Source organism: Cynocephalus volans, chromosome 3, assembly GCF_027409185.1.
Source record: "Cynocephalus volans isolate mCynVol1 chromosome 3, mCynVol1.pri, whole genome shotgun sequence".
Lineage (NCBI taxonomy): Eukaryota > Metazoa > Chordata > Mammalia > Dermoptera > Cynocephalidae > Cynocephalus > Cynocephalus volans.
Genome location: NC_084462.1, coordinates 19,296,910 through 19,310,938, shown reverse-complemented (window position 1 = coordinate 19,310,938; position 14,029 = coordinate 19,296,910). Strand labels below are relative to the sequence as shown.

General features: G+C 44.2%; 1 protein-coding gene across 1 annotated transcript in view; it reads right to left on the bottom strand.

Annotated features, from left to right (window-relative positions):
* Nucleotides 1-3,816: 3,816 nt before the first annotated feature.
* The window catches only part of SDK1 (sidekick cell adhesion molecule 1), a 983,203-nt gene continuing 972,990 nt past the window's right edge, over nucleotides 3,817-14,029 (bottom strand). The window contains exon 45 of the mRNA XM_063090679.1: nucleotides 3,817-4,080. Coding sequence (XP_062946749.1) covers nucleotides 3,817-4,080 — 264 coding nt within the window. The remainder of the gene's footprint in view (nucleotides 4,081-14,029) is intronic.

The following is a 14,029-nucleotide window of genomic DNA, read 5'->3' as shown; positions in this document are numbered from 1 at the left end:
TCTTTGGCAGGTGCAGCCAGGTGGCAGGTGGGGTTGGGCTGGCTCTGGGAATGCCTGCTGGCATTCAGGGGCAGGTCACCTGGCCACCCAGCCAGGGTGCTCCCCATGAAGTGGCTTTCCCTCTGACCTCAACTCCAATTTGGAAGGTATTCTCACTGCCCATACACACCTGCATTTCAACAGGAGTGGGTTCTGGTAAAGGTGTGTGTGTGTCGGGGGGGGGTTCAGTTCAGCATCGGGGTTCATATTTAAAGCCTTAGAATTTGTTCCTAAGGACTCCTGAGTCATTTCATCAATACTTGAAGAAAATCACAAGCGCTTAAGGAACAAAATAATGTTTTTATTAAAAATTGAACCCATAGCACCTCTCTGTCTTCCTACAAGTTTTTTTTTTTTTTCTTTCTTTTTTTAAATGAGATCTGGTTTTCTGCACAATTTCAGAAAATATAGGGAAAACTTCAGGACTGACCTAAGCGCTTCCTAAACCAAAAGGTGATGCTGGAAGGAGACGTGCCTCAGCAGACAGCTCAGTTCATGAGTTTCTACATTGTTCTCACCTTTCAGACTGGATCCATGCTACAGGGATGCTGAGTTAAAGAGAGCCACACTGAGATACACGGCTTGATTGCTCATTAGGAGAATAACTACTGTGTGCCAAGAATGTGTAAAAACTAAAACCATGCTACAACCATTTTGCAAAACCATGCTTCAGTCCAGTCGTATCAAGCACAAGCACAGCATCCAAAGAAGTTTACAGAATCAGCATCATCCTCCTGGGGCTGTGTGAGCACTTTCCACGACAGTGGGCCATCTAGTCACAGTCTCCTGTGGCTCACAGGTAGGTAAGACCCCCCGACACACTGCCTCACACGGTGTCTTCTTTTGCTACAGCATTGAATGAAGTGCACCTTAAAAGCTTGGAAGGGAGAGAAGCCAAAGGGAAGGCTGGGGGAGAAGGGACTCGGTCTGGGCCAATTTATTCCGAAGGTGGATGTGCAGGAGGCCAAGGAGACTGCAGCCCAGGCCCTGCTGCCCACCCCTCTGGAAACCTGTGCCCTGGTGCCCAGGTGGAGAGGGGAGCCCCATGCAAACCCATCCCTGCAGCTCAGACAGAGCGCGGCCCCTCCAGGCTGCTTAGCCGCATCCCCCTCACAGGGAAAGGGAAGCTCAACAGTCAACACACTCTTAAAGGACCCATTTGAGGACATGAGTGGGGAGACGCAGCTGCCACTCATTGAGAGGCACCTGAGTGACATCACTTCCAGCACTACAGGAGAAAGCAAGAACACCACATCCTGTCTTATCTTGGTTATAGAAATTTTGCTTGTCCTTTTTTCAGAACCAAGACTAAAATCTAATATCCATTTTCCTATTGTGTGATTTTTTTTTTCCTCCCTAAAGATGAGAGGTTAGAAATGGACACTCAATGCCCATGTTGCTCTGGGAGGCTGAAATCTAACTAAAATCCCCAGCTCTGTTCCTTTGGTGGAGGTGGCTGTCATGGGACAGAGCCCCTCTGAGTGACGGGCTTGAGAGCAGCTGCTAACAACAGTCCATCAGCAGCCGCGGTGCCGGTGCAGCTTTGTACAGACCATTCCATACAAAAAAAGTTTACAAAAAGTAGAGAGAATACAAGAAATATGAGCCTGAAAAAAGTGTCATGTTGTCGTCATGAAAACCCAAGAGCTAAAAACACCTCACACCAAATCGTCCTCAACCTAAGATGTCTCAGCGCTTTTTCCCATTATTAAAGCAATGTCCTTATGGCTTAAGAGAGCAGTCGAAGCGCACAGGAGGCAGTGTTTGTCCATGTTCTCCATTTATCGCGTATCTTCCAACAAATCCAAGTTGTCACATCATGGTTTTCTGTCCACTGCGCCTCTTTGGGGCTGAGAGGAAGGAGGTGGGCTCTGTCCACTGAGGCGGGTCCTGTCCAGTGAGGTGTGCGGGGCGATTCTCACGCAGAAGTGAGGCTTTGGGCAGAGCAGCTAGGATTTTTGGTTTAGAGTATTTTCCCTTCCACTCAGAAAGGGAAGGAAGGAATAAAGGAAGGGAGGAGGAAGAAGGGAAGAAGGGAAGGAGAGAGAGAAAGGAAACTTTCCACACACTCTAATTTTGGAGAAACTAAAAAGGGGGTTTTCATCTCACATAAAACTTTGAAAGCAGAGAATCAAGACAATATCCTTCCCCTCTGCCCCCACAGAAGTGTAACAAAAAAATAGCCCAGCAGAGACCACATTTTCTACCCATGGCCAGGAGACCGGCTCCCTGGTGGCACAGGCCAATCTCTGGCCTGGCTGTTTCCACCCTCAGAGCACCAGCAGGTCACCTGGGAGGAGAGCACCTGGCCTCACTCCGCTGTGCACTGGGAAGTGTTGACAGAGTGGCCTGGAGTCTTGTGTGTGCCACACTCCTGCTGGTGAGGTGGGAACGTGGTGACCGGCTGGCACCCACAGCACTCAGATTACATCCAGACCTGGGCCCTGGGCTGAAGGGCTGACCCCCAGCAGCTCAGCCATCTATTACAGGAATAATGGGGTGGGCTGCAGCACAGCTGTGTTCTGGACGCTAAGATTTTCGAAGTAGTTTGTGCTATTTTCACATAGCTAAAACAATTAGAACAATGACAATGTAAGAAAAAAACATTTCAAGACAACCTGTTAAGGCTAAAAAGCTGGCCTTGGATTGGGGGGCAGCCTAGCAGCAGGGACAAGTGGAGGGGAGGACAGACGGGAGGACTGCCCCGCGTGCAAGGGCCGCCCGGTGTGCGCCAGGTAATGCAGGATCTTGTTTTCTCAGAGCTGTTTGCTTTATTTGGAGACACTGTCGCATTTTGTCTTTCCCACGTACAAAGCTGAACAATTAATAAAAGGCACCTGAAGACAGCAAAGACGCATTCAAGTGACATATTTTAAAAAAAGATAAAAAGATTTAAAAAATACTCTGGTTAACAATGCACGCTTCCTACATAACAAGCAATTCTGAAGACGCCGTCTTGTTCTGTCTTGCTGAGCGGCGGTGGCTGTGTGCTGTGCTCATGGGCAGGCGCTAGCTTGCTCAGGGACGTCCCGGGGGCTTCCAGCCTTGGGGGAGGCTTCCTGTTCCTGTACTGTTGGGTTCACAGAAAGAAAGGAAGAAAGAAAGGGGAAAAAAAGCCCCGAACATCTCACCACTGGAATGACACAACATGCAACAGTGGAGCCACACGGGCGGGGTCAGAGGGTGCCACCTTACATGGCTTGCCCCATTGTCAGAAACCTTAAAGCTGATTCCTCACCTAGAAATTGCTGAGTGAGAACATTTCAGAAATGGGTGAAGTTGGGTCAAAAAGCACTGGGCCCAGGTGAAAACGTTTGCTCTTCAAACCCCAGGAGCGAGCTAAGAAGACCGTGAGCCGCTGGTTCTCCGGGAGAGGAGGTAGAAAGAGAAAGGGCAGCTCGGAGACCTCCCTTGACCCTCGCTCTCTAACCCCCGTCCATCCAGCCTTGCTAGTCGGTCTCTAGGATGGAGGAGCCCAGGGTTGGCAGGTCCCCCAAGCCCAGCGGTGCCAGGCCATCGCACCAGTGAAATACACCTTCTCTTAAAAAGAAAAGAAAAAGAAAGAAACCTGCTTCCTGCAGCGATGGTACAAAAAGCCATTAAAAAAACCTTTCTAATTGAAATCTAGTGTTCACAAGTAGGTAAAATCATCACTTGTCAGAATTTTTTTTTTTAAACAAAAACTTCAGCTCAGTTATTGGAGTTCATTGTCTTAACAAAAATAGACTCCGGGGAGTTCGCATCCGTTCTACCCTGACAGAGGCACGCGGGCCGCGGTCACACGAAGGAGGAGAAGCCGGTGAGCGGAGTCCGGGCGCCGGGGCCGGCCGGGGTGTACACGCCGCCCGCGCTCTGCGTGGTGATGACCGGGTGCAGCTGCGGCCCGGCCTCGGCCCCCGCCACCGCCTCGTACCTGTGCGGCGCAGGGCCGCGGCCGCCCTGGGGCCGGCGCTTCCACGAGTTGTAGTAGGTGGGGTCGCTCATGTAGTGGTTGACGAAGGAGTGCTTGGGCAGCGCGTCCTCGTAGTCGGAGTCGGTGGCCTGCGGAGAGAAAGCGGCAGTGGGAGCGCGGGGACCGACGGCAGGAGCGGCATTAGTGGCCCAGCGTGGGAGTGGGCTGCCTGTCAACTGTTTCCTGACCTCTCTGCGCCATCTCACCCTCCATGCAGGGAGAGCACAGACCTCCCCAGGCCCCACACCCCTGCCCCTCGGCATCGCCTCTGGAGGCCGGACAGGACAATGCACTTTCTCAGCTGCTCCTGGGTCCCTGCTCCCCAGCCCTCACTATGGGCCAGATAGATGGTCTCTGGAGCAGAGCTGGGCCTCCTCGCCCAGGAGAGGTCTCCACACCCTTCCTGACCCAGGAGAGGTCCACATGGTCCAAGAAGATCTAGCCCTTTGGCTTGCCCGAGACTCAGATGTAGGCTGCTCCGGGTCTGAGAGAGAGGATTTGGAGCAGGTGTGGAGGTGAGGAGAGGGGTGTGTCCTCTGTGACCTCCCCTCCCAAATTACAGTGTAGCATCACATCCACGGAGATCTCAGAGGGGAAAACTGAAGATGCCTAGATAAGCCATAGCGTCTCATGTTTCTATCTAGACCTCCCCCAGGCACTGGAAGATCTGATCCCTCAACCACATGGCTATGAAAGCTGCACTGGGTGTCTCATTGATGTTTGAAGCTCAGCTCCTGTAAGGGTTGTTTTTCTTTTTATAAAAGAAATCAGTTTCCATTAAAAACATTTAGCCCACATGTTTTCTGTGTTCATTTTTTTTACGCAAAACTCTTATTTTATGGTTTTTCAGGTCGATTTTAAGTCATTGGAAGGATTGCCAAAGAAGAAAATGGAGGCTGAAGTGGAGTTTTTCCCGAGGGGGTGGAGGATTCCCAGTTTCCCTGATAAGTACCATATCCTCCTAGATGCACTATCCCACTGTGGGACACTTACCTGTGGGTCCTGGAAGCTTCTTGAGCTCCTAGGGGAGTCACCTGGTTGAGACAGAGCCTGGCAGGCTGGTCCAGGTTCTGCTGCTGGGACCAGCATTAAGACACTTCCCAGACCTCTGAAAACACAGCAGGCCCCACCGCCCCCCACCCCACCAGTGGCCAGAAGGCCACAGACACCTTGGATCTGCCAAAAATGGGTCTGTAAATAGGGTGGCTGGCCAGCCTTTCGTTTCAAGTTCAAGGAGGGAACAGGAAGTTGTGGCTGTGCAAAGCCTCTCCATTTCAAGGCACCTTGCCAGGATGACAGAACCTGGCTTGGAGACCAGCATTGTCTTGCTCCATCCCCCGTGTTTGGCTGATGGGTCTGGCAGGGCAGGTCTCCACTCCAAGCTGCAGTGCCTCTATCTCTCTCAGGGTCAGTCATACCTGCCCTTTTTCCCTCCCCAGAGGGTGTCAAGAGGACTGGGGGTTTGGGGGAGATTAAAGAGTGAGTGGCCTTGAAATGCCACCTGAGAATCACCAGTGAGGCTCTGAGAGAGCAGATCCTGGGCATGGCTCCAGCTGTCCTCATCCAGAGGCTCTAGCGTAGGGCCTGGGCATGTGTATTTTTTAGAAGCTCCTGGAGGATTCTGATGAGGCCAGGCTGGGAGCTGCTGGCACAATGTGGAGGCATCTGGTGGATGTTAGGAAGGCGCAGCCACACCCCCAGTTATGGGCCCCAGTGCCAGTCACAGCACCTCTTTCAGAATGCAAATAAACTCTCAAAAGTAAAAATGCTAGACCAACTCCTCCTAGAGTGTGTGACTAATGTCCTCTCAGCTGGGTGTGGGGGCGGGAAAGTCACTGCTTTCCCTCATTTTACATGGAGTCCATACTGAGACTCAGAAAACAAAAGGGTCTCTGGTGCTACGAGTGCTGCTGTTCCTGGTGGCTGCTCCCCCCATCAGCACCCAGGCAGGAAGCTCTGATCCATGAACCAGCACTGGCCTGCAGCTGGGGAGTCAGTGTCTGTCCTAGAAGCCTGTGAGACCAGTCACCTCTAGGCTGTGCAGAAGCCCCTCATATACATAGGGTGGAGCCAGAGTCTTCTGGGATTTTTGGACACAGACTGAAAATTTAACTCTAACTGGAATATTTACATGAAAGTAACAGCAAGTCACAGATTTGAGAATTTTCAGAACATTAAATGTAAACTGTTTGTATTATGGCATAATCAACTGTGAGCAGCTGAATACATCTGTGGTTCCTCTGCTTTTTACTTAGTCAGGACTCATCTAAATGCAGGGCTGAAAAACAGCTTCTCCAGACACACACTGAGATGCAGAGAGCACCCAGCTTCTCCATAATCGTACGATGGTAAGTGGTTCCTTTTAGTGAATGTTTATTACACACCAGGTCAATCCACTTGCATAATCTTTGCAACTGCAGGATCACCTCTGATGTGGGCATTATTATTCCCATTTTACAGATGAGGCCAGCAGGGTAGGAGCGCCCGCCTGAGCTCACAACCCCCTGAGGGTCAGCTGCCTCAGCACACGTGGAACTTCTTCCTAGCTCCAGGCGTCTCTCTGCATCAGCTGAACAGATCCACAATCCCCTGTCCCTAATTCCAAAACCCATAATGCTCTGAAAATCAAGAGCTCTTTTTGAAACTGATTTGGTGGTGAAGCCTGGCCTGGGTTGAGCTAATTTGGCAGCTGACCCTGAGCTGAACTGATGGGAGGCTATTTAGTGTAAATATTCTCATGTTTTACTGCAGAAATACTGATATGTTCGTTTGGTCATGGAATGCTGGCCTGACCTGAATGCAGATGTATATTCCCAAACCTGAGAATCTGGCCTCAAAGGTTTCGGTTAAGAGATCAGGGACCTGTATTTGGAGCTGTTGTTTAAGATTTATTCTTCATCTGTTTTCTGGAGGCCTTGGGGTGGCTTACAAGGTAAAGCTCTGTGTAAACTAAGATAGGAAGAAAAGAGAATGAAGATCATCCGAGAGAAGCTGAAAGAATCTACGTTATCAGCTCCTGAACTGGATTTGTCACTTCTTTAGGCGCTGACTTTGATTCTAAATTTCCCCAAGCTCAGGGAAAAGAACACGCTGAAATACATTGAAGGCATCTTTTTTCTCATGAGAAATTCACAGAACGGTTAGAAATGGGTGACAGCAATTTAGTTCCAGTTTTCACAAACTGGGGTTAGGGTCCCTCATCATCTGAAGATCCAGTATAAGATTCGAGACCTTCGCCCTCCCCGGACTACCTCCTCAGGTGCTCTGGGGTCCTCCCCACTGAACTCCCCTACCAGGAGGGATACGCATATGGAAAACTGAGGAGCAGTGGCTGGATTCAATCTCCTCATTTTGTGTCTGAAAGAACCGAGATTCACAAGTATAAGTGACCTTCTCAAGGTCATACTGGCTAGGGCCAGACTGGGGCCAGACCCAGCATTGTTACTTCAGCCAAAGTGGCAGAAATAAAGCCTTTCTAGTAACAGCTAGGGGAGTATCTTCAACCCCAGTTTTATAAAAGGTAGAGAAACACTGTTTATGTGGATGGGTTTTATATCAAGTCTCTTACTGGTGGAGAAATGAGCAAATTTAGTAGGAATGCATGTTATCAATTTTGTTTCAGTAAACCCGTCTAGCATCCACTTAATGACCCTTTGGGCATTTCTCTGCTCTCTTTATACCCTTGTCCACCCCATTCTCCTGGAGCTGGTTTCATGACCAGGTGGGACCTACGGGCAGTCTGGAAGGGTACGTGGAGTCCACATTTCTAAGACTATGTTTAGAACTGCTTAGAGAATGAATATATCTTATGCTCCACACTCAAATATGTGTTTATGTGATTCATAAAATACCATTTCATTCAAGACTCCTTGATAGCTATATATCATTATGTATTTTCTCAACCAAAGATCTAAAAGTCCTATTGTATCAAGAGAGGGGTCTGTGACAAATGTCATAATAATGTGCCACTAATAAGTGGCCCTGGTAGGAGACACAAATTGGGAGTTGTCCAGCTGACAGTGATGTTCCAGTGTTTGTGTCTGGGCCTCAACCCCTTCTTTGAAGAAAGCCACACTTCCCTGTCACATGAGCTGAATGGCTCACTTCAGAAAACAGTGATTGATTAATGGGTGAGCATGTGATTTAAGCTGAGCCAATCAGAGTCTCACCCTGGGATTTTTCACACTGAATCTGGAAGGGAAGAGTTCTTTCTGTGGGGAGTAAAGCAGGGAGGCTGGGAGCCTTGAGTGACCAGTGCTCATAGACTAGCCAATGATTCCAAAAGCCAGTTTGAGAGAACAACTCCAGTGTGCAGAAAGAAGCAGAGACAAGAGAAAAGAGAGGCTTCTTTTGCTTCTTGATCTTCATTTAGGGAGGAGAAGTGAGAACATATCCAGGGTCATGTGACAAATAGATGTCAGGCAGAGCTAGTAAAGGGTCTCCTGACTCCAGCTCAGACCTTGCCATTGCCCCCCTGAGAAAGTACAGTATTAAAATGCCATTCTTCCTCCTGCTGCCTGCTCTGTTTATTATTTATATGACATTATTATTTTTTAATGGGGATGTATTTTAGTGGATTAGAGTTATTGACAAAAAGGAAATGCTGCAGGGTCTTTTTTTGCATAAGTTTCCTGTGTGATGTGAAGCAGCGATGTGTGTTGGTTTCCCAGGAAACCACAGAAGGACAGAATGTGATTGGACACAGTGCCAGCCTGACTGTGAGAGTTTCTAAAGGTGCACACATGCCTGGCAAGCAGCTAACGAAGATAATCTCAAAACTCTGGGTATTATATTGACAAGATGAAAGACTCAAATATTATGAAGGAATTAATTAGGTACAAGGGGGGTTGGTTTAAGTTGGTTGGAGCAGGAGGGATTTTAAAAACTGTTTTTTCAGATTTCAAAAACAATTTTTAACATGAGATCTGAACAGTAGTCCTGATATTATTCACAAGCAGCCATGTGATCAAACGGTGACAAACCCTCTTATTTATAACTAGAAAAACAGAAAGAGCCACAGCATGCATCATGTGACACTTATGGCATAATTCAGAGCAGCTCTGATCAGGCAGGCTCCTCTGCACCTGTGAACCAATTCGCAGAATTTTCACTTTAAAAATCTTTCTGAAAATGGTTAAAAAATGCCCTGGAGAGAAGAGGGCAGCATCACTATTTTATTAGTGAAATAACAGCTTCTCAGAAGAGTTCTGCTAGTAGAGACAGCACAAGATTTGACTCCTTATTCCCTGTGCTCTAGAGAATGGCAGGCAGGAAGGGTGGACAAAAGAAGCCTGCCCCAGTCCACAGTTTTACCCTGTGTCCAGACTGGATCAAACCATTGACTTGAACCCAGAGCAAAGAACGTTAACATTACTCTTTATCTCTAATATCTCAGTTTATGATGCATTTGTATCTATACACGGCCTCCAGTAGGGAGGATAAACATCCCAGGTCACTAATTAGATAGTCCTATTTGAAGATGAGTGTTATAGTTTTTGGGTTTATTCTATTACTGAGCAACCCTAAGTCTCTTCCCCCTGTGATATTTGCTTCTCTCTCTAAAGGCCTTATCTAGAGTTCTGTAACTTGACTCTGTTTCTGTAAATTTGGAGTTAAGAGACCAGGCCAGAAGCCCATGCTTCCTACCAGTCTCCTCTGAATAACAGAATTATTAGTCATGAAGGCAAAAGATACTCCTGGAATGGCAGTGTGAGGAGCTCTGTGGACATTCTCCCCAGTGGGGCAATGATTTAATTGGTGAAAATTATTTTATAAACAACCATCTCAAGTTTTTGGAAATGGTGCCAAGGGCCTATGGCAAATGGAGAAACATTTATACAAGAAAATCTAAATCTCACTAAGAATAGTGAGTGTGTGGCATTTATTTGAGCCAGGACCTGCTCTCCCCACCCAATCCCCCAAGCTCAGTGTGACAGAAACTCTACTCCGAGCATATGTGGCCAAGAAGACAGTGCTCCTAGTCTAGAAATTTGGTTTAACCTGGTAAGGAAAGCTGCTGGCATCTCTCATCCAACTTCTCCCTTCCCCCAGCCCAGCTCCATGTTGAAGCAGCTCTATTCCAGGCAGGTATGGCCAAGAGAACTGGGGCACCCTTCCCATACCTAGCCTTCACTTATAGGTGGGGAGGTCTATACCAGTTGTAGCAGGCTGAGAATACTGGGCCCTGATTGCTCCTACCCCACCTCATTTGTAGCAAAAAGTTCCCCACTGGGAGGAGCAAGCCCAGAAGACCAGGGGCTACCATCTCAACTCAGTGCCCCGTGTGTGTACAGGTGTACCACTATGGGAGAAGAGGTCCACTTGGGGACAGAGGTCATGCACAGAGGGAAGAGATAGCCCATAAGACAGAGAGCTCTCCAGTTCCACCTAAGGAGAATGACTGTATTTGGGACAGAGCATGCCTAAGGGCATGGTTGAAAGCAGTGGAAACCTTAGGGGTGAGAAATTGAGAGAAAGTTGGTAGTTCCACAATAGCAACAAGTGAAGCAGTAAACCAACTACAAGTTTAACAGAGAGAATCAGGTAAAGAGACAGCTAAAGCTAAGAAGAGGCCTCTACAGTCAGAGCAAGCTTTAAAGATTGACAGCATCTGGCCACTTCAAAAGGGCTGGATTTTAACTGGATCAGAGTGTGGAGCAATTTTTGCCCCAGGGCACTGTCAAAAATAATAGCACTAGCAAGTAGTAGAGGTTAACCGCTGTGTGTGACATCAATAGTGGTAGACTATCCAGACCTTAATGGGAAGGTGAGAAAAAAAGACAATCAAAGAGAGCCCAGTTGAAACCACAGTCATCCCTGGTAGTCAGGGAAATTCTATGCATGCCCAGGGCTGCACCCTCTGAGGAGTGACATTGCAGAGGAAACAGACTTCACTGAACTAGTCCAGCCAAGTCAGTAAACAAATAAACAAGCAAGTAAGCAAACAACAATCCTCAGAGGTGAATATCAGTATTCAGAGTTGCTACAATACATTATCTGAAATGATCTGTTAAAAAAAAAAAAAAGCCTCTGAAGGGGCCCAAGTGTTGGATTAAGCAGGCAAAGACTTCAAAGGCAGCAATTATAATTATGTTCAAAGAACTAAAGGAAACTATGTTTAAAGAATTAAAGGAACGGATGAGGACAATATTGTACCAAAATAGAGAATATCAATAGAGATAGAAATAATTAAATAAAGAACCAAATGGGAAGTTATGAAGTTGAAAAATACAATAACTGAAATTAAAAATTAATTACACTGGCACAACAATAGACTTGAGATGAAAAGAGGAAAGAATAAGTGTACTTGAAAATAGACTGATAGAGAGGCTGGCCTGTTAGCTCAGTTGGTTAGAGTGTGGTGTTATAACACCAGGGTCAAGGGTTCAGATCCTTGTCACGGCCAGCCACCAAAAACAAAACAAAGAAAAGCAAAACAAACAAACAAACAAACAAAAAACCAAGAACAGATGGAATAAGAAAAAAAAAAAAAAAAGAAAAAAAGAAAAAAAAATAGACTGATGTGAAAAAAAATAAAATAAAAAAATGAACAGCACTAAGTGCACCAAAATATGTGTAAGGAGAGTACCAGAATGAGAGAAGAGAAAAAAAGTGGAAAAAATACTGTAATAATGACTTAAAATTTCCCAAATTTGATAAAAAGCATTAATCACATTCAATAAGCTCAATAAACTGAAAATAAGATAAATGCAAGGAGACCCACACCGATACGTTTCATAGTCAAAACTCTGAAAGACAAAAACAAATAAAAATTCTTGAAACCAGCAAGAGAAAAAGGAAACTCAAATACTCATGTACAAGGAAACTCAAATAATATTAAAAGTTGACTTCTAATCAGAAAAATGGAGGACAGAAGGCAATGGGGTAACATTCAAAGTGCTGAAAGAAAATTGTCAACCAACAATCTTATATCCAGCAAAACTACTTTCAAAAACGAAGGTGAAATAAAGACATTCCCAGACAGATAAAAACTGAGAAACATTCAATGCTTAGCAGACTCGCCTTACAAGAAATACTAAAAAAAGATTGTCAGGTTGAAACCAACTGATACCAGGCAGTAATTAAAATCCACATGAAAAAACAAAAAGCACCTATAAAAGTAATTACAAAGATAATTATAAAAGACAGTATAATTACATATTTCTTCTCCTTTCTTCTCTCACCTGATTTAAAAAAGCTATTGCATAAAATATGTATATAATCATATCATTGGACCTATAACCTATGTAAATGTAACAGCATAAGAGGGTAGTGGAGTAAGTAAATTCAAGTTACCATTGGTAACTTGAATCCACAGAAAGAAATGAAGGGACTAGAAATAGTAAACAAGAAGGTGAAAATGATAAATTCTCTAAATATATGCTTGCTCTCCTTTTTCTCAACTTCTCTAAAAGATACACAAATATGTAAAGGAATAATTACGAAAATGTATTCTTGAGTTTTTAACATATCCAGACATAATATGTATAATAATAGCACAAGAAGAGGAAAAGGAAATACAACCATAAAGGAGTAAAGTTTCTATATGTCGCTGAAATTTAGTATAAATCTGAAGTAGATACTGATCCTAGAGCAAGCAGCTAGTGAAAATAACTAAAAATGCATAGTAAAAGCAAAAGCAAAGAAACTAAAATGGTACCCTAAAAAATCCATTTAATAAAAGAAAATATAAATAATAGAAAAACAGGAGAATAAAGATATGACATATAGTGTTCAAATATCAAAATGGCAGATGTAAATGCTACCTTAGTGGCAATTACATTAAATGTGAATGGATTAAACAACTCAATCAAAATGCAGAGGTGTGTAGAATGATCAAAATAACACCATCCAACTATATGCTGCCTACAAAAGACACATTTTGAATTCAAACACAAATAGGTTGAAAGTAAAAAGATGGAAATGATATAACAGGTAAATAGTAACCAAAAGAGAATTGGAGCAGCTATACTAATATCAGACAAAATAGAATTTAAGACAAAAATTGTTACTACAGACAAAGAGGGGCATCTTATAAAAGGGTAAATATCAGGAAGATATAACAGTTATAAAAATGTTGGCACCTAACAACAGAGCCCCCAATACTTAAACTGACAGAATTGAAAAGAGTAATAGACAATTCAATAATAACAGAGACTTCAATATGTTAATGAGTGACACAACTAGGCAGAAGATCAAACATACAGAGGACTGAAACAACACTATAAATCAAATAGACCTAACAGACAACAACAGCAGAATAACACATTCTTCTCAAATGGATATGGAACATTCTTCAGTATAGACCATATGGTAAGACATAAAACAAGACTCGGCAAATTTAAAAGGACTGGTAATATACAGAGTTTGTTTCTTTGACCACATGGAATAAATTTAGAAATAGATAACAGAAGAAAATTTGGGAAATATGCAAATATGATGAAATTTAAAACACACTCCTAAATAACCAATGTGCCAAAGAAGAAATTACAAAGAAAATTAAAAACACTTTGAGATAAGTGAAGATAAACAAAGCAAACTAAAACTTATGGGATTCAGCTAACATAGTGAGTGCTTAGAAGGAAATGTATAGCTATAAAGGCATATACCTACAAAAAAAAATATCTCAAGTCAACAACCTAAATTTCCAACTTAAGAAACTGGAATAAGAAGAGCAAACTAACTTAAAAGTGAGCAGAAAAAAATAAATAATAAAGATTAGAGTAGAAATAAAGGAAATAGAAAGTAGAAAAATAATAGAGAAAATCAATGAAACTACAAGTTGTTCTTTACAAAGATCAACAAAATTGACAAAATTTTAACCAGGAACAAGAGAGAGAAGACTCCAATTATTAAACCAGAAATGAATTAAGGGATATTACCACTGACTTTACAGAATGAAGAATTATAAACAACTTTAACCAATTACAAGCAACTGTATTTCAACAGATTAGTATGGACAAATTCCTAGAAAGACACAAATGATTGACATTGATTTAGCAAAAAATTAAAAAACAGAAAAACTGAATAAACCCATAA